Source organism: Saccopteryx leptura, chromosome 10, assembly GCF_036850995.1.
Source record: "Saccopteryx leptura isolate mSacLep1 chromosome 10, mSacLep1_pri_phased_curated, whole genome shotgun sequence".
Classification (NCBI taxonomy): domain Eukaryota; kingdom Metazoa; phylum Chordata; class Mammalia; order Chiroptera; family Emballonuridae; genus Saccopteryx; species Saccopteryx leptura.
The window spans coordinates 15,754,764-15,777,615 of NC_089512.1; the positions used below are offsets into that span (position 1 = coordinate 15,754,764).

Below are 22,852 nucleotides of genomic sequence, written 5' to 3' on the forward strand. Positions count from 1 at the left end.
GCTTGAGTGCGGGCTCATCTGGTTTGAGCAAGACTCACCAGCTTGAGCCCAAGGTCGCTGGCTTGAGCAAGGGGTTACTCGGTTTGCTATAGCCCCACGGTAAAGGCACATATGAGAAAGCAATCAATGAACAACTAAGGAGCCTCAACAAAGAATTGATGCTTCTCATCTCTCTTCCTTCCTGTCTGTCTGTCCCTATCTGACCCCCTCCTCTGTCTCACACACACACACACAAATGAAAATGTATATGTGCACTTCATAAGGAATTGCCTGTTTTCCAAACTGTAGCATTTTGTATTCTCATCAGCAACGTATGACAATTCTAATTGTTCTGCACTCACCAGCATTTGATATTGTCAGTTCTTAAAAATTGTAGCCATGCTCATAGCTGTCTTTGCCTCACCTTTCTACTCCTCCTGTGCCGATAGCATTGGTTTCTGAGCCTTTCGGAGGGCAGGGGAGGACAGAGAGGTGCTGGGGCGACTGTAGATGTCTGTGCAGCTCAGAGTGTGGCAGGCGTACGATGCTAACTCCTTTTCTTGCAGGGTACTTGTGCGGCAAAGCCTGCACCCCAGGGCCAACCCGTTGTTCTCTCCAACCAGGTGGAGGCGTCACTACTGTAACTGCTAACTCCTGGCTTCTCAAGGTCAGCTAAGATAATGTAGGTCAAGCCCCCAGCACAATGTTAGACTCTCAGCCTCTCCAGGGCTAAATTCTGCTTGTCCCTCTTGGGTGGCCTCCTAGACAATATCTAAGGTAAGCCACAGACTGGCTCTTTCTTATGCATCCCCCAAACCCAGCCCATGGGAATACTCTCAAATTCCTTGCTCAGACAGGCTTCGGAAATGTTGAGCAAATCCACAACAGGATAACCTCCCTTTTATCCACTCCATCCAGCCCATCTCTCGTCCTCTCCGCTTCCCCCATGGGAACCAGATGGGGACCCTCTGTGTCTCCCTCGTTGTAGGGCAGTCAGCCTTCTGAAGCCCCTCTTTCTCTTTTTCAAAGCAAAATACCACCTACCTTTACTTCCAAAAGGGAGGTGTGGGTCTCAAAACCATTCTTATTTTAAGACTTACTTCAATCATACTGTTTGTACATTGACGTGTGAGTAATTCCAAAGGTCATGTGATCCCTGTTGGGATGCTACTTTGAGAGAACAGAGCACGCTGCAGTTCAGTCTGATATCTGATATTTATCACCTTGGGACCTCATTCCCAACTCTGCTTGAACCTTGGGCCATACGATAAAACTGCTGTTAATCCTAAAGGCAAACTCGCAATGAAGATTTTATCATCTCTATTTGATGAGGTGACCTAGACTCCAATCTGTTTTTTTTTTTTTGTTGTTGTTGTTGTTTTTTGTATTTTTCTGAGGCTGGAAACGGGGAGAGACAGTCAGACAGACTCCCGCATGCGCCCGACCGGGATCCACCCGGCACGCCCACCAGGGGGCGATACTCTGCCCCTCCGGGGCGTCCCTCTGTCGCAACCAGAGCCACTCCAGCGCCTGGGGCAGAGGCCAAGGAGCCATCCCCAGCGCCCAGGCCATCTTTGCTCCAATAGAGCCTCGGCTGCGGGAGGGGAAGAGAGAGACAGAGAGGAAGGAGAGGGAGAGGGGGTGGAGAAGCAGATGGGCACCTCTCCTGTGTGCCCTGGCCGGGAATCAAACCCGGGACTTCTGCACGCCAGGCCGACGCTCTACCACTGAGCCAACCGGCCAGGGCCCCAATCTGTTTTCTTAAAGGCTAAGGCACATACTGTTTGCTCCTGCAAGACCCGTGATCCGGTGGTCACCCTGCTCCACAGCCGAGACCTCCAAAGAGCTGAGACACAGAGTTCTGTGGATGTGAAGGGATCACAACCATCTCACCCATTCTTTTTTAAAAAAGGTCATCATGCTGCCAAGCACTGTGGAATTACATAATTATCAGTTTTGCTTTGTTAGATAATAGTGCTGTGTTAATAATAAATGGTTTCCTGAGAACAGCTTTAAAAAAAAAAAAATCTACATTTTTTTCCTACCTTCTCTGACACGGAGGGACAATTTGAGTGTTTTTATTTTATCTTTTTGCCTGGTTTTCTTGTTGCTAAAATGCTACAAGAAACAACAGGAATAAAAGTGAACCAGAACAAAGTTAGGATTTTTTTCTTTTTTTCACTCGTATTCTCTCGCCTGACACAGAAGAGGCTGTTCAGCTGGCCTGGGTCTCATGTTCTCCACCCACTCTCAGTAGAAGTGGGATGGTCTAAAGAACATTTGCAAAATTCCTGAAATTTCAAATCAGGAAGCTTCCACGCCAGTAAAAGGCAAACAGAAGGACAGTGCACAGAAGACCACAGCCGCCCCGCCCAGCCAGACTGCTTGCCCAGCTGACATGATGTGAAGGTAGCTGTCCTCCAGGGCAGTGGTCCCCAACCTTTTTTGGGCCACGGACCAGTTTAATGTCAGAAAATATTTTCACGGACCGGCCTTTAGGGTGGGACGGATAAATGTATCACGTGACCGAGACAAGTGTCAAGAGTGAGTCTTAGACGGATGTAACAGAGGGAATCTGGTCATTTTTTAAAAAATAAAACATCGTTCAGACTTAAATATAAATAAAATGAAAATAATGTAAGTTATTTATTCTATCTCTGTGGACCAGTACCAAATGGCACACGGACCGGTACCGGTCTGCAGCCCGGGGGTTGGTGACCACTGCTCTAGTGCTTATTGGTTCTTAACATGTTTATTTTTTTTTCTGTGTGTGTGACAGAGACAGAGAGAAACAGAGAGAGGGACAGATAGGGACAGATAGACAGGAAGGAAGAAAAATGAGAAGCATCGATTCTCCGTTGCAGCACCTTAGTTGTTCATTGCTTTCTCATAAGTGCTTTGATGTGTGTGTGTGGGGGGCTACAGCAGACCTAGTGACCCCTTGCTCAACCCAGTGACCTTGGGCTCAAGCCTGCAACCTTGGGCTCAAGCCAGCAACCTTGCGCTTCGAGCCAGTGACATTTGGGCTCAAGCTAGTGACCAAAGGTCATGTTTATTATCCCGTGCTCAAGCCAGCAACCCCATGATCAAGCTGATGAGCCCGCGCTCAAGCCAGATGAGCCCGTGCTCAAGCTGGTGAGATTGGGGTCTCGAACCTGAGTCCTCTGCATCCCAGTCTGATGCTCTACCCTTTGTGCTACTGCCTGGTTAGGCTTACTTATTTATTTAAATTTAGACCACTCATAGAGGTACACATAACTCCCATATACCAACTTTAAATTCAAAATATCATCACGATTTTCAGATATCACAAAGCATGACACTAAAATGTCAACACTAATAACAATAGCTTCAGATTATGTAGGAGAAGAATATTAAATTTTTTTCCCCTGCTAAGCTACTTGTCTCTGCCAGCTTGAGCAGGCCAGGCTCGCTCTCTCTCTAGCTGTGTTCCTGTCTAATTCCTTATTTCCACTAAATCACAGCTGTGGGCACTCAGGAGACCAGCAGGTGTTTGAGAGCTCTGTTAAGTGCTTTGGATATTGGAATTGGGCTGTCACCCAAAAATGATGGAGGGATTTCTTACGGAAGCCTGTTAGGACCACAGTTCCATGGCACTCAGCGCCCAGGAGGGCGAGTGGTAGACTCGCAGAGAACACCACTGGCATTCCTGTTCTGCTCTCTGTTGACTTTGGCCCAGGAAAGAATTTCTTTGTGGTCTGCTGCACTGTTTGAATGTGGCTTTTAAACATGCTCAATAATATGACATTAATTTCCTTCTCTGATGAATGAAGAAAATAAAACTCCCACTGAAATCACAATTTTAGCATTGATAGTATTTACAAGTGTGATATATTGCCTTTGAGGTTATAATCTCAGTCTTGGCCTCTTTAAGACACTGAATGTGTCACTGCCGCTTGCCACTTGGAATCGCAGAATAGGTCTTCTTTTTACATCGTCAGTGACATGAGAAAAGAATGTACAATCCCATCCTTCTCTCCATAGTTTCATGGACGCACACTTCTTCCTGGCTGCAGTCATGCTCGAGTGTGGGAAAAGCAAGGTCGTTCTTGTCTGTTTCCTCTTGCAGCATGCCGACTAGGGCGGACACTGAGTTGCTGTGATTTAATCATGTCTGTGATTTTCACTGGCTCCTTTTTCATCGTACCAGAGGACCTGTTGTTGACCGCTATCGGTTCTCTATCAAAGCTGTATACGGGTTGGCCAGCGGAAACAGGTTCTTAAATGTCTAAATATATTCTTTTTTTTTCTGCTTCAGATGGGGCCGATGCCCTAGAGCTGTGACTTCAACACTTGTTTTCCTGTTTACAACCCAGCTGCCAAAACCACCTCTTCTTCTGGGGCATGAAATACCATTGCACACTGCTCCCTCATCTATGTGCCATGCAGGTGTCAAGAGTTGAGTTATACAAACTTCCGGTTATAAAGTAAGTTGCAGGGCTATAATGTGCAACATAAAAAACATAGTCAATGATATGGTATTAGCTTTGTACAGTGACAGATGGTGTCTATACTTAACGTGGTGATCACATTACAATGTACATAAATGTTGAATCACTATGTTTATACCTGAAACTAATATAGCATATATATTATATATATATTAGTTATGTTATATTAGGCACACCTAAAATTAATATTGTATGTCAATTATAATTTTAAAAAATGAGTTGGATTAAATTTTGCCATACATTGTCCAAATCTAAACTAAAGTAACTTCTATCATATGCACACACATGTAATAGATTTCTCTTTCCTGTTGTGTCCAATTAAAAAAAAACAAACCAGACAGAAAACATTGCCCAAGACCATATTGAGAAATAATGAACACCTAAGTTAGAGACTATGGCACAGGGACTGTGTATAACTCATCACAGCGTGGTGGGTTCTATGCACCAAAATTATGTTTGATATGATGGTTAATAGAAATTCAAAGGTGATCTAGATTCTGGTTTGAGAAATTGCTCCCAATCTCACGAACAAGGCAACTTCTTTGACATTGTATCTACAGTGTATACCTTATTCATATACTTCAGGGTTATGGACTAATTAGTCAACACCGTGTCTTTCAGAAAAAAAAACAACCCATGTAACTAGATTTCATAAAGATATGATTACTCTTAATTTTTTATTTTTGAGGGGATGCTGGAATAAAGGATCTCATCAGTCTTATTTGAAATGAATCTTATCCTATTATCCTCATTGTTTTTGATGGGATTTGTGTTTTGGTGACTGAACATAGCAGATACTCCGGAAGTACTTGATGATTATGCATTGGATGAATATATGAATAAATTGACTAGGCAGCGAGACATGGTGGGAGTAGTGTGGGCAGTAGAATCAGACAGACCTGAATTCCAATTTTGCTTCTGCAACTTATGAGTCTTTTGGGTGAGTTTGGGTGAGTTTCTTCGACCCTCTAATTCTCAGCTTACTCAAGTGTTTAAAAACAGGAGACAGCTTCAGAAAAAATGGCAAGAATGACCCCCTCATAGAGTTTTTTGTTTTTGGGGTTTTTTTTTTTGTATTTTTCCGAAGCTGGAAATGGGGAGAGACAATCAGACAGACTCCCGCATGCGCCCGACCGGGATCCACCCGGCACGCCCACCAGGGGGCGATGCTCTGCCCACCAGGGGGCGATGCCCTGCCCCTCAGGGGCATTGCTCTATTGCGACCAGAGCCACTCTAGCGCCTGGGGCAGAGGCCAAGGAGCCATCCCCAGCACCCGGGCCATCTTTGCTCCAATGGAGCCTTGGCTGTGGGAGGGGAAGAGAGAGACAGAGAGGAAGGAGAGGGGGAGGGGTGGAGAAGCAGATGGGCGCTTCTCCTGTGTGCCCTGGCCGGGAATCGAACCCGGGACCCCTTGCACGCCAGGCCGACGCTCTACCACTGAGCCAACCGGCCAGGGCCCTCATAGAGTTTTATGAAGTTTAAAAGGAAATGACCCATTATGGAAGCTCCTGATAGTTTTGGAAATGTCCTTTTCTCCTCTGGTATTGATCTACCTTATACAGATTTTGAGAATGTTCAGAGAAGGGGGTTAGTCTACTGAGTGGGTTGGACACTGAAAGTCTTACATTTTAACAGAACGACTGTCATGAACCTGAGAATGAGGAACGTTTGTTGTTTTTCCTCATCCTTATTAAACATACCAATAAGTAGATTTTGATGGCTTGCTCTTCTCCATTTCATACAAAGACAGAGCCCAGAAATGTGCTGACCCTATAGCAGGGATTGACAATTTTTTTTCCTTAAAAGACCGTATAATAAACATTTTGGCTTTGTGTAATATAGAGTTTCTGTCACAGTATTTAAAAGTAGCATAGACAATAGATAAATAATAGATTTGGCTGTATTCTAATAAAACTTTATTTCCACAAACCGTCAGTGGACCAGATTTGTCTGTGAAGTCTGTATAGCTTTCAGACCCCTTCCCTAGAGCAGTAACTTTCAGCTAAATATCAAAACCAGGGAAGGTCTGTCCACTTTCTCTCTGTTTAACTTTGAGGACAGTAACCACATCCAAGGTGACTTCAGTTCTTTATTTAACATTAAGATGAACAGGGAGAATTTATCTAATGCTAATTTATCTAATGCTAACTGAATTATTGATAAATTTTATTTTAAATTTTTTTTATAAGAGAATCTGAGTCCCTGGTTTAGGAATTTCTTTTTTTTTTTCTTTCTTTCTTCTTTTCCAAGTGAGAAGAGGGGAGACAGAGAGACAAACTCGTGCATGCGCCCTGACTGGGATCCACCTGGCAACCCCCATCTTGGGCTGATGATCTGCCCGTCTAGGGCCCATGCTCACAACAGAGCTATTTTTTTAGTGCTTGAGGCAGAGGCTCCATGGAGCCATCCTCAATGCGCTTGAAACTGCCTGGGGCCAATGCATTTGAACCAATGGAGCCATGGCTGTGGGAGGGGGAGAGAGAGAGATAATAGGGGTGGAGAAGCATATGATTGCTTTTTCTGTGTGCCCTGAGTAGGAATTGAACCTGGGACAATCACATGCTGGTCCGACATTCTATCACTGAGCCAACCGGCCAGGGTCCGGAATTTCTTTATAGCATTCTTGGTTTCAGTGTGGCCCATTTATAGGCATGAACCATACATACATTTTTCCAAATGTGCATTTGTGTGCCTACATGTTTTAACCTGGAATCTTTGGACTGGGTATCATTTACTTATTATCTCTTTTTCTTTTGAAGGAAAGCTTGGTAATTCAATAAAGATCACATGTATTTTTGTCCAATACTCTAGCTTTTTCAGACGTAGGCTCAGTTCAGTCTTCTAAATATTATATCTAATTATAGGCAGTATTTTGAGAAATTCTGAGTAAGCCTTAAAAGTGACATACTATCCTATGATACTTGAAATCTTTCCCTGAATCTATAACTGTACTTCAAGGACATGAGAATGTCTTGGACTTTCCTTTCATTGCTGTTTTGTACTCGAAAACCGATTAGTCGTTTTGCAAATGAATTTGTTTTTATTGCTCCGGCAGAGAGACAATGATCTGCATGTTGCTTTTACAGCGCCAAGTGCCATATTTTTGGGCATCAGGACAGCCCAGATGGCAACTTCAGCTGACACTGGAAATAAATGGATTGTTTAGAAGCAAGAGCTTGTATCCAGAAAGGTAACAGATTTTAATATATTCCTGACAGCATGTCCACCTATGTCTGATGCACAGTTATCTGAACTAGAGGGAGAAGATAGATTACACGCACTAAGGACTTCCACAGCAAATCCAATATTTTATCTTAGGCACTCGTTTTGTCTTCTTCCTTTTGGAAACCTTTGCGGAGTGTGGGCTCGGGTCACACGTGGGCAGTCTCTCCCCCCGGACTGAGGCAGTTGTTGGGCTGATCTGAAGGTAGATAAGGATCGCCAGCTGAATGGGATGTGCCAGGGACTGGGTCAGTCGTCCGCATCGGGGAGAGATCAGATTGGCCACGAGGCCGTCATGTCAAGCACCCTACTTGCTTCTCTTCCTGCTGGCAGGGAGGGCAGAATGGTTAGGATCTGAATCACGGCTTGGCAGTTTGCTCATTGTGAGGAGGTGCTGCTTGAGTCAGGGCTGCCGAGAGGCAGATGGAGCAGGGTATGGAAAGAGACGGTGGCCAAGGCAGAGCGAGGAACTTGCAGGAGCCCTGAGTACCCACGTGGGGAACGGCAGGAGGGGAGGGCGGAGAGATAGACAAGACCACAGGTTGAAGGGTCTGGAAGGTCATTCTAAGGGTTTAGATTTGAGCTCTCAGGGAACATAGAGCCACTGGGCAGATTTTCAGTGGAGAGATGATGTGAGAATGATATTGAGAACAAGTTCCTTGTCCCCAGTAACGCTGATGATCTGAGAGTAAGAATGGAAAGGATGTCGGAATGTCGGGGAGGAGATGCTTGGGTGGTCAAGATGGGGTGTCACGAGAGTGTGAACAGGCAATGGCTGGGAGGTGGGAGGAGGGTGAGGAGAGCGCAGCGGATTTGGAGTTGACATGAATTTCTGGGTGATGGCTTAGAAAACTGAATTAAATAAGACTCAGAATCTAATAGGAGGGACAGATTTTGGGGGAAAGATGATGAGTTTTGCCTTGGATATGTTGTAAGAGGTGCCCATGAGAGGTCTGTAAGGAGCTGTCTGGTAGGCAACTGAGCTGGACTTTGAAAGGGAGGAGATGAAACTGGTCTGAAGTTAAGACTGCCCGTATTTCCCCATGTATAAGACGCACCTTAATGTTGGGGCCCGAAATTTGAAAAAAAGACAACAAGCACGAAAAAGTGAGTAATGCAAGTAAAAAAACCCCTACAACCACTCGGTGTATAAGATGCACCGAGTTTTTAGACCCCAAATTTTTTGAAAAAGGGTGTGTCTTATACACGGAAAAGTATGGTAAGTGATTGGATAAGATCACAAAGGGACTCTCTTCCTCCCCGACTGCTTGAAGACTGGCCGCCCTCATGAACCAGGAGTACCTGTCCGGACCAGGAAGCTCATGACCAACAGGCCACTTCAGCAGAAACAAATGGTCCCTGACGTCCTTCACCCTGGGAAGGCAATGGTGCCTAGGACAGAAATGTGGAGAAAACTAGCCAAAATGTATAAGACCACACTGGATGTCATATTTATATTTGGCTTCAGAACCCATTTTGATAGTGGTGAGGTAACCAGCTTCAGCATGACTTATGATTTCTTGGATTGTGCAAAAAAAAAAAAAAAAAAAAAAAAGAACCCATAGACTTGTAAGACGTGGTCTGTACGAGAAGGAGACCTCAAGAAGACAGAGAGGGGGTGGGGGGAGGGGGGAGGGGCGAAGAAGGAGAGAGGGGTTGGGGGAGGGGAGGGGCACAAGAAAACCAGATAGAAGGTGACAGAAGACAATTTAACTTTGGGGGAGGGGTACACAGCACAATCAAATGTCAAAATAATCTAGAGATGTTTTCTTTTAACATATGTACCCTGATTTATCAATGTCACTGCATTAAATTTAATAAATAAATTTAAAAAAAAATAAAGAAGACAGAGAAAGGAAGGCAAGAACAGGATGAGGAGAGTCAGGGGACGGCGGAGGCCAACGCTGGCGAGAGGAGGAGCGAGGATTCTCCAGGGACCTCGTTTGTGGCGACTGTGCAGAGTTTTCACGGAAAGATGAATGAACTAAGAACTTAAATAAAAAAGATTGCCCATGGAGAGTTTACCACAGACAAGAATAAATCCCTAAGAAATAACAATGTAAGGACTGGACAAAAGGAAGAGAGACCCACAATGTGGTATGAAAAAAAAAACGTTCGCTTTTAAAAGGTGAGGTCGATTCCAAAGCAACCGGACCTATAGAGGTCAGGAGAGGAGAGAGTTTCAAGGCGGGTCACAGGCTGCGGCGAGAGGAGATGTAACTAGGACTGAACGTGCCAAGTTGGGCAGAGAAGAGGTGATTCCCAGTGCGGTGAGAGCAGCGGTGCAGAAAGACAGGAAATCAGGGAGTCTGCAGCAGGTCTTAGGAGCTCTGCAGAAGAAGGGAGTGCAGATGGGGAATGTGAAGTGGTCCCTCCGGAAGTCTACTTGGGGAGGGAGGGAAGGAGGGAGATGGTGACAGTGGGGGGACACCAGGCAACTAGAAATGTTCTATCAACATGGCGGGAAGAAGACATAAAGTGTCAAGGAAGAGCATACATTGCAAATGTGTTAGAAGAGTGATCCGGGGGAGATTCTGAAATTTCCTCCTTTCCCCAGATCTAACCTAGAGTCAGCCTGGGTGATGCTGGGAAGTAGAGAAATTTCTCTCGAAGCTTCTATCTTCCCCTTTTTTAGTTTCCCTGCAAGTCTCTCCTTAAAAAAAAAAATGCACCATGGTATTCTATCCAGGACTGATCTCCTGGAAATGCTTCTAGCTCCTTCCTCAAGCAAGCCTACCCGGTGTCCCGGATATGTCCTTCAGTTTCTCTCCTAAGTAATGTCCCCTCCTGATTTGAAATGTCCGACGCAGAGAGGCAGTCGTTCCAGCCCACTGGCTTCCACTACTACCCTACTTCCTCCGGCCTCTTTTCTGCAGAGCCGTAGCTGTGCAGACCAGAGAGAGACACCTAACCCCCAAACAGCCAATCCAGTGGTTGGCCAGTGCTGGAAATGGCCTGGTCAGAGTAAATAAACTAGGCCGAGTATATTGTCTCTCTGGAGAAACTGGATTACACTTGATCTTAGCCAAAAGGCCAAGAAGTGCTAGAAACTGGATTCTGAGACGTAGCAATTGTGGGGGACATTTGAGTCAGGTCGTGAGGTGATGGCCAATTTGCTTTTGGATGTTTGTGAATTTCTCCAGATAGCCTTACGATATCCTGTGCTCCCTGCCTGCTGAACTACTTGGGTCAAATTCTGCTTGCTCGCAACCAAAGTAGCTCAGACACCTAGACTAAATCACTAGGGCTTATTTCCCCCTGTTTAGGTATTCTAAATGAGTTGCTAGTTGAGTAGTTCAGTATAAACATGCTGTTCTTCACCCCCTTTAATATTGTATATAATTAAATGACTGCAAATGTGATGTCAATGTTTCTCTAAATATGAACTTAGCAGCAGGTTGAAGTTTAGGTCTGCTGTATGTTTCTCCATAGTTTTATGGGACAGGCACCTTCCTGGGTTATGGACAGGTGTATATGAGAACAAACCAAACCACAGTAATACTTTCCAACCCTCTGTTCTCATTATGTCCAATACCTTCTCACTGGCTAAAGTCAGTAAGTCTAAAACCAAGGTTAGGGAGGTATACTCCACGTACCATAAAGGGTGGTTGTCTATTAAGGGACAAAGTGAAGAGTTGAAACTAATATTCCAACCTACCACAGACCTTATATCTGAAATCCAAAAGGACCAAAGAAGGAGGTTGAGAGGGACCAAGGAATGTGCCGATTAACGACATCAGCATCTTCAAGGAGCCCATCTGAAACTCCTACGCCACACTTCCCATTCTGTTTCCTTGGCCAGAAACTTTTCATCTAGCCATTCCTGGCTGCAAGGGAGACTGGGAAGTCGATTCTTTATTCCAGGCTGCAGTGTGCTCAGCTAAAAGTCAGGTTACTAGGTCAGAAAGAGGGACTAGGTATTGAGCAGACAACTAGCAATTTTTTCCATTGTTCACCAAGATACATCATGTTTATTCCTCACTGTTGGGAGGTAACCTGATTCCTTGAGTTAAGGTGTTCATTGTAACTGTTTAAAGTATACAGCTAATCAACATAGAAATGATTATCTAGCCAATAATTAAACACTACTGGACTATTGCTTTTGCAAAAAATGTGATTTCCCCTCCACAACAGTTAAACCATTTCCTAAAACTCGATTCATTTACTCCTAAAATATATTCAATAAATGACAGGGCCAGGAAGAATGGCTAGGAAGGTTTCTAAAACGGAAGTATTTAAGTGCATGAGGGGAACTTACCCCAACAGAAAGTTCTAGATACAGTAGTCCCTTCTTATCCACAGAGCACATGTCCCAAGACCTACAGCGGATGTCTGAAACTGCAGATAATAGCAAACCATATATGTGATGTCTTTTCCTATGCATACACACTCTGATAGTTTAACTCATAAATTAGGCACAGTAAGCAATGAACAACAACAACCAATAATAAATAGGACAATTATAACTATATAGTGTAATAAAAGGAATGTGAATGACACTAAGTAAAATAAGGGTTAGTTGAACACACGCACTGTGATACCACAACAGTTGATCTGATAACCCCGCTGGCTACTAAGTGACTAATGGGTGTCTAGTGTAGGTATACAGTGTGGTTAGCGCTGGACCAAGGGGAGATTTATGTCCTGGGTGAGGTGGAGTGGGACACGGGAGGTTTCATCACACTACTCAGAACGGCGCACAATTTAAAACTTACTAATTGTTTACTTCTAGAATTTTCCACATAATATTTTTGTGGAAATGGCGATGGATGGCGGGGTAATTGAAACCATGGAAACTGAAACTGTGGATAAAGGGGACTCTTTCTTCAGGCTCCCCCCCTCCCCCATGTTACCTTGTCAGGTAGGCCTTTACTTTAAAACAACAACACCCCCCCTTCATTGACTATTTCATGATCTGTCCCCCCACCACACACACTAGAGGGTGAGTGATTGGAGGCAGGTCACTTGGCATTTTGCTCACGGTTGGTGAACTGGATTGCTGAAAATTGTCCTTGATGATCATCTCGGGCCATCAAACCAGCCAGAAGCTGACATACCTCTTCACACAGTGGCTTTATGAGGCTGTTACAGTCATTTTGTTACCATGAGGTAAAAGTCTGAGAAGAAAAGGGAACAGTCTGACCAGGTGGTGGTGCAGTGAATAGAGCGTCAGGCTGGGACGTGGAGGACACGGGTTCAAAACCCCAAGGTCGCTGGCTTGAGCATGAGGTCACTTATTCTGCTGTAGTGCACCCCTACCCCGTCAAAGCACATATGAGAACACAATCAATGAACAACTAAGGTGCTGCAACAAAGAATTGATACTTCTCATCTCTCTCCCTTCCTGTCTGTCCCTATCTGTCCCTCTCTCTGACTCTCTGTTTCTGTCAAAAAGAAGAAGAAGAAGGAGGAGGAGGAGGAAGAGGAGGAGGAGGAGGAGAAGGAGGAGAAGGAGGAGAAGGAGGAGGAGAAGGAGGAGAAGGAGGAGGAGAAGGAGGAGAAGGAGGAAGAGGAGAAGAAGGAGGAGAAGGAGGAGAACGAGAAGGAGGAGAAGGAGGAGGAGGAGAAGCAGAAGAAGAAGAAGAAGAAGAAGAAGAAGAAGAAGAAGAAGAAGAAGAAGAAGAAGAAGAAGAAGAAGAAGAAGAAGAAGAAGGGGAGGAGGAAGAGGAGGAGGAGGAGGAGGAGAAGGAGGAGAAGGAGGAAGAGAAGGAGGAGAAGGAGGAAGAGGAGGAGAAGGAGGAGAAGGAGGAGAAGGAGAAGGAGGAGGAGAAGAAGAAGAAGAAGAAGAAGAGGAGGAGGAGGAGGAGGAGGAGGAGGAGGAGGAGGAGGAGGAGGAGGAGGAGGAGGAGGAGGAAAAGGCAACATGTTGAACGTGGCCATGTGCAAGCCTGCAGACTGGGTCTTTAGGCTCTCCGTGAGGAGCAGACGTGAGCACCAGACTGCCTTCTTTAGACTTCTGTTATAAGTGAGAAAGAGAAAGACCCCTCATCTGGAAGCTGACCTAGTACCATCAGCGCAGTCTTGCTGTTCTGTTGACTGCGAACAGTTTCACAGGACATCAGGGTGGGACAAGACCACCCTGTGACCTGATGGACTAAAGCAGAATCCAGACCACTGCTCTAATCGTGTCAGTGGACTCGTGGAGAGGTGGGCATCCCCCCCACCCCCTTCGTCATCTCCCCCAGCGGGGGCCTGGGAACCAGCTAAGACCACGCTGTCCTCCCTGATCCCCCACTGGGACTACAGACCTGGCTAACTGTAAATATGAGGGTTAGGCATGTAGGGACGTGGTGCCGTGAAGGGGCAGAGGGGTAAACAGTGCAAGGGGCACTGAGCAGCCTTTAGGTGGTACCAGCAAGATACAAGGTGGAGGGATGTATTGTATTTTTAAATTTTATTTATTTATTTATAGAGAGGAAAGGGGAGAGGAAGAGAGAGAGAAACGTTAATTTATTCCACTTATTCGTACCATCATTGGCTGATTCTTGTATGTGCCTCCACGGTGTTGGGGGGCTGGAACCCTCAACCTCCGGCACGAGGTGGGGTGGAGACTTTTCCTCTTTCTCTCTCTCTCTCTCTCTCTCTCTCTCTCTCTCTGTCTCTAACCAACAGAACTACCCAGAGGGATGTTTTTCAGCCTGTGCCTTTGAGGCCACGAGTATGGGCCAGAGTGTGAGCAGTCTCGGATCGGGGTGGAACAAGGATGTAGGGCAGCTGCCGGACCTCGAGTCCGTGTGACAGTGGCGGGAACAGGGGAGGAGGAGGGAAGTGGCGCAGAAAGTCTGGACGCAGCCAGGAGCGGCGAGGATTGCTGGGGTGCTGGGGACGCCTCTGGTCTGCCAGTGACAGAGAACGTGGGCGAAGCACACATTCAAAGCCGGACCCGCCTGGCTCCACCGTGCGGTGCGCGCACGTCAGGGAAGCAGCGCCGAGAGGCTGGACTGGGCGGGGCGGGGAGAGGCGGGGCCTCACGGGGGCGGGGGTCCCCAGGGCCCCCTCCAGGCGCTCCCTGGCAAAGTAGAGGGTGTGAGCGCACTTTCAGAGCCGGACCCGCCCAGTCCCCGGGGCCTCCGGCGGCGCACCGTGGGCCCAGCGCAGAGGGAGGGAGGCTGCAGCGGCAGCGGCGCGGTTGCTAAGCCCAGCGCCCCCGGAGACGTTCCTGGGAGTCGTCGCGGCGCGGGGCGGGCATCGGGAGGGACAGAGGAGAGAAGGCGGGCGGGCTGGTGGCTGCGCTGCCTCCCCACGCTCGCTGGACCGTCGAGCCGCCGCCCCGCGCTAACATCGCAGAGCAGAGCCCCGAGCTCCGGCCACCGGCCACCGCACCATGCCGGCCGCAGCGCCCACCCCGCGCCCGCTGCTGCCGCCGCCTCCGCCGCCGCCTGCCGGACCCGCCCCCAGCTGCCCGGCCCGGCCTGCCCAGGGTGAGTGCCGTGCAGCCCAGCGCAGACCCTGGCGGGGCTGCCGCCTCGGTGGGGGTGGGAGCGCTTCTGTGGCTCGGATTGGAGATCCCGCTCCGTACGAGGTGGGCAACAGTGCCAGACCCGCGGGGGTGCTCGAAGTGCACAGTGTGTGTGAGTGTGTGTGCGTGCGCGCGCGCGAGTGGACACCAGCTCAAACTCGCTTTTCCGTGGATAACGCTGTCCGGAGCTGGTCTCTCTCTCGCCGGCCGGCGGGGTCGTCCAGGGAGGCGCGTGGGCATCTGGCGCGGTGAGGTGGGACTTCAGGAGAGGGAAGGGAGCTGACCAAGACCGAGCATCTCCACCTTCCAGGTGCTTTCCCTGAAGTGGACCTCATTTCATCCTCTACACAAATGTGCAAGGAAGGTGGGGGTATCCCCAGAAAACGGAGATGCCCAGACCCTTGATTTGCCCGAGACACAGGGCTTGATAGCGGTGGGGCTGGGATCTGAACCCCCGATCTCCAGAGCTCGCTGACCCAGCTAAGGGAAACTCTCCTTAGAACTAGATAAAGAAACGCACAGAAGAACTAAGGACTATCAGGAAAAAAGGATAGAGGCAAAGCATTTGGGAATTATCAGAAAATAAAACAAAGAAACGCACAAAACACAACAACACACCGAGCTTGTGAAATATCCTGTTAATTAATTTCAAACCTAGGAGTGCGTTTACCCTGCCCTCCCGCCGGCTCCGGGGGCGGTGTTCTGAGATTAGGGAGAAGATCGAACCTTGCTGGGCGGAGGCATCTGGGGACACCTTTTCAGAGTATCCACCTGTTGGGAGTGGGGGGTGAGAAGTTGTGCAGGGAACTCAGTGTTATTCATCCCCAACTTAATCATCCCTCCACCTTTCCCCCTCCCTGGTGGCTGCATTTCCTTTCCTTTCCTTGATGGCGTTGTCCAGGACGACAGCTGTCACACGGAGCTGGGTCCTGCCTTCATCATTGTCTTTCACCAGGAATTCTGGTGTTAGGTGGTCCTGTGCTTTGTTGATTGTTAGGAGCTGTGAAGTTGGCCCAAGTTACTGCTTACAGAGGTGATTTGTTGGGCTTGTGTTGAGCCGGCAATCTCGATCACCCTCAGAGGGGGTATGTATATCTAGAGCAGGAGCCAAGATCGTTTCAGGGGCAAGACAGTTAAAACACTGGGGCCTCAGGAGGTGAAAGAGGAAAGGGACGTTGGGTTTGCCTGGCAACCCAACTTCAGCAAAGCACTTCAGTTTAATCTTTGGATTGCCTTGTGTGGTGCCCTCCAATGCTTCCCTGGAGAAAGAACAGAGAGACAGAACACGATTTCTGAAAGATGCCCTGTAGCTAGTTCCGTTTAGGTTCAAAGGTTCTTTGGGTCATAGTCTTTGATGGGGGGCCCGAAGAAGGGCAAGGAGGGTAAGGGGCCTTGCCCGAGACCCCCAGGAGGCTTCAGAATCTGGAGATGGAGTCTTAGCTTTATCATGGCCAAAACTTCGGCAAAACTTGGAGAAAGAAATATTGGACCGTGGACTGTCGCAGGGGCTGCAGTGCTATGCTGCGTTCCCCCAGAGACCTTTGCCATCTCTGTGTGCCCTGGGTCACTCTCCAGCCAGCCCCCTCCTCTTCGTGGCAGGATGACTTGAAGTTGCTGATGTCAGCTGCGCGTGGTCTGTCGGAACTGAGAGCAAGCAGTGCCTGAGAGTTGACATCTCCCCTGGGGGCGGCCCCTGACCCGTGACTGAGAAGTACTGAAGTATATAAATAGCCCAACTCCCTTGACCTTGGTTGGGACACTCCGCAGCATGACATGCGTTGTCCCCAGAGACCCACTGGGGAGTTGTGTCAGTTGGCCTCTGTGGGTCTTTTTGCTGGGCTTGCTTTTCTTTCTCTTCTTAACTTCTTCATCCCCTAATATCAGTTCTTCCTAATAATGCTTCCTACTAGGGCACTTTCATAGGGATTCTTATCCCAGGATGCCAGAGAACCCAGCAAAAGCCCTCTCACTCCCCACATTTGTGTTCTCCCCTGGGATCTGAGTACAACGATAGCAGGAGTCATTGGGAGCCTGGGCTGGCCTGCAGAGGGCGTTTGAATGAATTCACCCCAGGTGGCTCCTTCGGGGGGGGGGGGGGCAGGTGGAGCCCTGTGCGCAGGTACAGGCTTAGCAAGCAGGGGTTCAGCTCCCATTAGCACCCTCATCTGATTGCCTTCAGTGGTGCACACCAATGCCCAGCAGAGGGGGTGGCATGGTGCCTGGGTGCTGTGCTCAGAAAAGCAAAACAAAGTTGGTACCCAACCACTCGGAACCTCACAGTTGCTTAATTGTCCCGAGATGGCATTTCTTGGCTTCTCTCGTCCCTCTTTATCTCAGTTCAAGGAATTTCCCACGCTTCCTAAATATTTCGGGCACATGTTTTGCCTTTCTCGGGTGAAACGTCCAGCTAGTTAATTGTCTCAGCTTCTTTCTAAAGCCAGTAAGGGCAAGGAAAAGGCTTTGTTGGCCAGTGGACTTACGGTACCACGGACGGCAAGGGGGTGATGGTACCTGGTGAGGGGAGGTCTTCACCTGCCTGCCTGGCCTTCCAGGGGCCTCTCCCTTGACATGGGCTGATCGTGTTGGGGTTTGGGTTGGGCAGCTGTAGCCAGAGGCTCTTGCCGGATGAGAGTTCTTCTCCTTGCATCCACAGGGTCACTGGGTCTGGTGTCAGTGTTTTCCCACCTTCTCCTTCGGCATTCTCGGTTAGTGTCTAAATTTGGCCCACCTGGTGGTAAAGCAGAGCCCCCTTTTAAGATGCATACAGGAAGGAGTTCTTTGAAAAGGATGTTTTTTTGTTAACTACCTGGTAATGGAAGTCAGAAGAGGGAAATACAAGGAGGATAGAAGAGTCAGGAAGAAGATGTTTGTCTGGAGTCAGGGAGGTGAGATCCATCCCCAGAGGTGTGAGGCTTCCTGGTTACCTGGGGCAAGTCATTGAACTTCTCTGGGAACCTCAGTGTCCTCTCTTTTATTTACTTAATAATAATTGTCCGGCCAACCTCAGAGGGTTGTTTGATGTTCAAGGGGAAAAATTTTCATTGCCTCATCAAATAATTATTGAGCAAGCGCATAAGATCCATCCCCAGGAGAACTGGCAACCTCTTGGAGACAGCGGTGTGTGTGGAGGCATCGTGGTGTAGGTAGCAAGTGACGGAATAGAAAGGGCACAAGTTCAGTGGCTGTTTGAAGGGGTGGGGAAGTCTCCAGAGCTGCTTGGGCTGGTCTTGAAGGCTAAGTGTTCAGAGAACTTTGTAAATGGCAGGGTGCCATGTAATGTGTGATTATGGGGGTGAGAGCTCTTGAGTCCATCAGAACTCCCTTCTCATCTTGGCTCTTGAAACTTCAAAGCTGTGAGTTTCTGGGCAAGGTACCCAACCACTCCGAGCCTCAGTTTCCTCATTAATAAAATGGGCACGATCATGTTCTGAGAGTTTAGTGATGTAAAAAGCTCTTGGCAGCTATGGTTACAACTGGAAAGGACTATTGTTATTAAAGTTACCTTTTAGGCTGAAGAAATTCTGTCTGGGTGCCTTGAGTTAAGGCTTCTCAAATATTAGGCATAGGGGTCATCTGGGGATCTTGTTACAATGCAGATGCTCATTCAGGAGGTCTGAGGTGGGGCCGGAGACTCTGCTTTTGTCACTAGCTCCTGAGTTCCGTAGGTGTTGCTTGTTTGAGGACCACGCTTTGAGTACAAGGCCCTCGACCACTCCTCCCAGGTAAAGTCTGAGTCCTTTGTGGGGACTGCGGAACACTGTTGGGGAGGCGATGGGAAGGGTTCAGCGCGCTTAGGCAGATCTGGCAGGACTGGGGCAGAGACAGCGGCTGGAACTGGCTACTGTTGAGTAAGGTGCTGCCTTCAGATGATAATGGATCTAACCCAACTTTTTTTTCAGAAAGCTCTTCCTGGCCAAATGGTCAAATGTTGCCTACTTCTTCTGCATGCTGACCTTAAGGGTGTAGAGGTGAATAGGTCATTGACCTTTCCACAGTGTGGTTTGGCATGGGGTGGGGACAGGCATGTAATCATGGTGAGATAAGCATTCTGCAGGGTTCATGGGTAATGGTGATGGGGTAAGAGGGTTAGAAAAGGGAGGAAAACTTCTTGGTGGTAATTATATCTGAACTGGATTTTGAAGGATGAGTCACAGTGGTCGAGTGGAGGAGGAGAGCAACAGTATGTGGGGAATGGCATTCCAGCATTAAGAAACAGCATGTGCAAAGGCAGGGTGTCACGGAATAGCTTGGTGCATTCAGGTTCTTCAACTAAGAACTATTTGGAGCATGGTGCATGCTTGGAATGGCTCAGTCAGGGAGGCGGTTCCTGAAGGTGTCTCAGTCAGCATAGGCCAAGCTCTGCTGCAATAACAAATCAGCTTCATCATCCTAGTAGCTTCATGCAACAAAGGCTATTTCGCATTCATACTATGTGTCCCTCACAGGTCAGTGGAGGGCCATATCCACACAGCTTTCCCCATCTTGCAGACACACCTTTTAGAGAATGTGGTCTATGTAATCACCCGCGTGGGAAGAGATCGTGGGAAAGTTGCTCTCTGGCTGTTCTGGGCTTCAGTCTGGAACTGGTGAATTGCTGCTGATGCCCACGGCCCACTGGCCAGAGGTCATTGTGAGGGCCCTAGGAAATGATGGAGGTATGGACGGGAAGTTCAGAGAACATCACTGTCTCTCCCACAAATGCCAGATTAAGGACTGTAAGTCTCACTCAGAAGGCCAGAGTGTCTCAAATGGGAATCATATGTGAATTTCTTTAAAGAGACTGAAGCTTCCTAGTGGTGGCTTAAATCATTTTTATTATAATGCAATTCAGATATACAGGTAGCACCCAATAGCTCTGAACTGCTTATGTGCAGAGATTGCCTATGAGCATAACACCAAAACAAACACATAAGTAAAATACCAGCACAGCTACACATTGGGTACATTCAGATTAACTTCATGACTTTAATGTGATGGGTGAAGATATTTCTGCTCAAACGACATCAGTGTTAGTTTTTGTTTGATTCTAAAAACCAGTGTTTAGGTTTTTAAGAATTTGCTATTCTATGTGCTCTGCCACAGGAGTTGTAGGATGGCTTAATTCTCTCATCAGTTTCCTCTCTCTATAGTAAATCCGATTTGTTATTTTTCTCATTAGTCTGCGACAGTTAAAATAGTATTTCTTGTTGCCAACTGCGTCATCAACGCAAGGATACATTCGGTGAAATAATGTGGCAGTACTTGGTCATCACATGGTCATTCGGAAGATACAGAATGCGTTTCTGTTGATTGTCTATTGATGATCTTAAAAAAGGGAATCATGAAAATAGAAGCACAAAGTTAAACAGGAAATAATTTTAGGGAGCATCTGAGCCCCCTACTGCGTGTTTGAGGCTCCGCTAGAATTGGAGAGACAGGTGGAAAACGGCGGAGTGTTTCGTGAAGGGGGAGGGATGACCCACTTTCCGGTTTAGAGGCCTCACTTGGCCCAGGTGTGTGGGTAGGTGAGGGGTAGGAGGGAGGCCGGGGACAGATGGTTCAGGTCAGAGGTGAGAGAGGGTGGGCTCTCAGGCGGTAAGTCGTGAAGGTGCCAGATTTGAGAGGCATTTTGGAGATGAATTCCCCAGGATTTGGAGACTGACTGGGATGTGGGAGGTGTGGGCAGGGAAGAGGAGTCAGAGATGACTCTTGGTCACGGGGACCGGGGCGGTTGGTGGTGCCACTGACCAGGGTGAGGACCACATGCGTCCACAGGAACAGAAGAGCCCAAGGGCAGAGCTGTGTCCAGCCATATTTATCACCCCGTCTTTCCTGACTGACTTGCGCTTTCCTAAACCAGTTTCCAAGGAACTACTGCATTTTGTGGTGTCTATTTTTTCTTCACTGGGATATTTAATGTCCATTTGGATAATGTGAGTCGCTTTGTTAGCTTTTCTATTGTCTCTGCCGGAGAGGGTGCTGACAACATTTTGCCTAATTAATCACACACTTTTTTGTTTTCCACATGTGTAAAGAAAGTGAAAAAGAACTGAGATAATTGTGGATGGTTCTGAGATAGAAGCTGTCATACGACATAACGTGAGATTGGCTCTCTGCCTTCAGTGTTTAAGAGCTCCATCGATCAACTTTCCACTCTAGGTTTTTGGACAGAGATGCTCAAACTGCTCTAAGGAGAGAGCAGACTTCGTGCGGGTTTAATGATCTCTCGGTGATTACATCACCAGGAATGTGGAAGATCAGCACCCCGGGGCGGTGCAGGGCAAAGAACACGAGGCCACCCAAAGAGATGAACAAAAAAATGTCACAAACCGAAAGCAAACACTGGCGGTTGCCAGAGTGAGATCTTGTATTCATTGAAGTTGTGGGCATTCAATAATTTAAAATCTAACTTGGTGTTTCCTCTTTGTATCAATTATTAACCTCGTGCACCAACTGATGGGAGTGACATGGGCAAGCTGCCAGAGGTGGCTTTGACCCTAAGTGCTCTTTTTTTTTTTTTTTTTTACAGAGGCAGAGATAGACAGGGACAGACAGGAACGGAAAGAGATGAGAAGCATCGATCATCAGTTTCTCGTTGCGCGTTGCGACTTCTTAGTTGTTCATTGATTGCTTTCTCACATGTGCCTTGACCGCGGGCCTTCAGCAGACCGAGTAACCCCCTGCTGGAGCCAGCGACCTTGGGTCTAAGCTGGTGAGCTCTTTGCTCAAGCCAGATGAGCCCACGCTCAAGCTGGCGACCTTGGGGTCTCGAACCTGGGTCCTTCCGCATCCCAGTCCGACGCTCTATCCACTGTGCCACCACCTGGTCAGGCCTAAGTGCTCTTACTTGTGGCAAACTTCTGCTTGCCTCGGCCCCGGTACAGGCGTCACCTTCATGGCGGAGCCTCCGAGGACCTCCAGGGAGACGTGCAGCCTGCCCCTGCTGCGTCTCTTTGGAACTTGTGATAAGTGATTTATAAGCAAGTGCTTACCTGTCACCCCAGGAGACTACATACTACTTGAGGACAGGCACCGTGTGTTTTTATTTTGGAAACCCCCAGACCAGCGGAGCGTTTTTCCTACCAGCCATCTCCACGTCCGTGAGCTAGTCCAGGGCACTTTCCAGGAAGCAGCGTTGGGTCTCAGGGCTGGCTGGAGGAGCAGAGTTCCCAGAGTAATAGCCTCGGTTTTCAGAGTGCCTTTGCAGGAATGGATTGGATGCAGCTAGTTTAGTTTATTCCAGATGCTGAGCTGGTTTCAGATTGGCTGCAGCCAGAATCGTCTGGAGTTTGTGTCTCTGCATCTGCGGCAGAGGCCGTTGGTGCTCCCCAGATGTTCTGTGCTTCCCTTCTTCAACAGATGCTGTCATATCATTCCCTCTCCACAGTCCGTCCCTGTTCTGATGGTTTCCTAGCAATCCACGGCAACCCTTTCCGAGGGCTTTCTCTAGCTGCAGGGGCATGGTTGACCCATTTTGGGGGGAAACCCAACGTGCTGGGTAGCTAGTAGGCTGATGAAGCTGATTTGTTACTGCAGCAGAGCTTAGCCTATGCTGACTAATACATCTTCAGGAACTGAGCTCTGTCTCCCTGACCAGGCCCTTCCCAGCATACTCCATGCTCCAAACAACTCTTAGTTCAAGGATCTGAGCATACCGGGCTGTTTCATGACACCCTACCTTTGCACATGCTGCTCCTTAATCCTTGGGGCCGCTCTCCACCGCTAACGGAAGGGAAAAGG

General features: G+C 47.9%; 2 protein-coding genes across 2 annotated transcripts in view; both read left to right on the top strand.

Moving 5' to 3' along the window:
* Window positions 1-22,852, top strand: part of EPM2AIP1 (EPM2A interacting protein 1) — an 835,019-nt gene that overhangs the window by 217,580 nt on the left and 594,587 nt on the right. The window lies entirely within an intron of this gene.
* The window catches only part of DCLK3 (doublecortin like kinase 3), a 48,975-nt gene continuing 40,896 nt past the window's right edge, over window positions 14,774-22,852 (top strand). Inside the window, exon 1 of the mRNA XM_066351663.1 lies at window positions 14,774-15,095. Coding sequence (XP_066207760.1) covers window positions 14,999-15,095 — 97 coding nt within the window. The 5' untranslated portion in view covers window positions 14,774-14,998. The remainder of the gene's footprint in view (window positions 15,096-22,852) is intronic.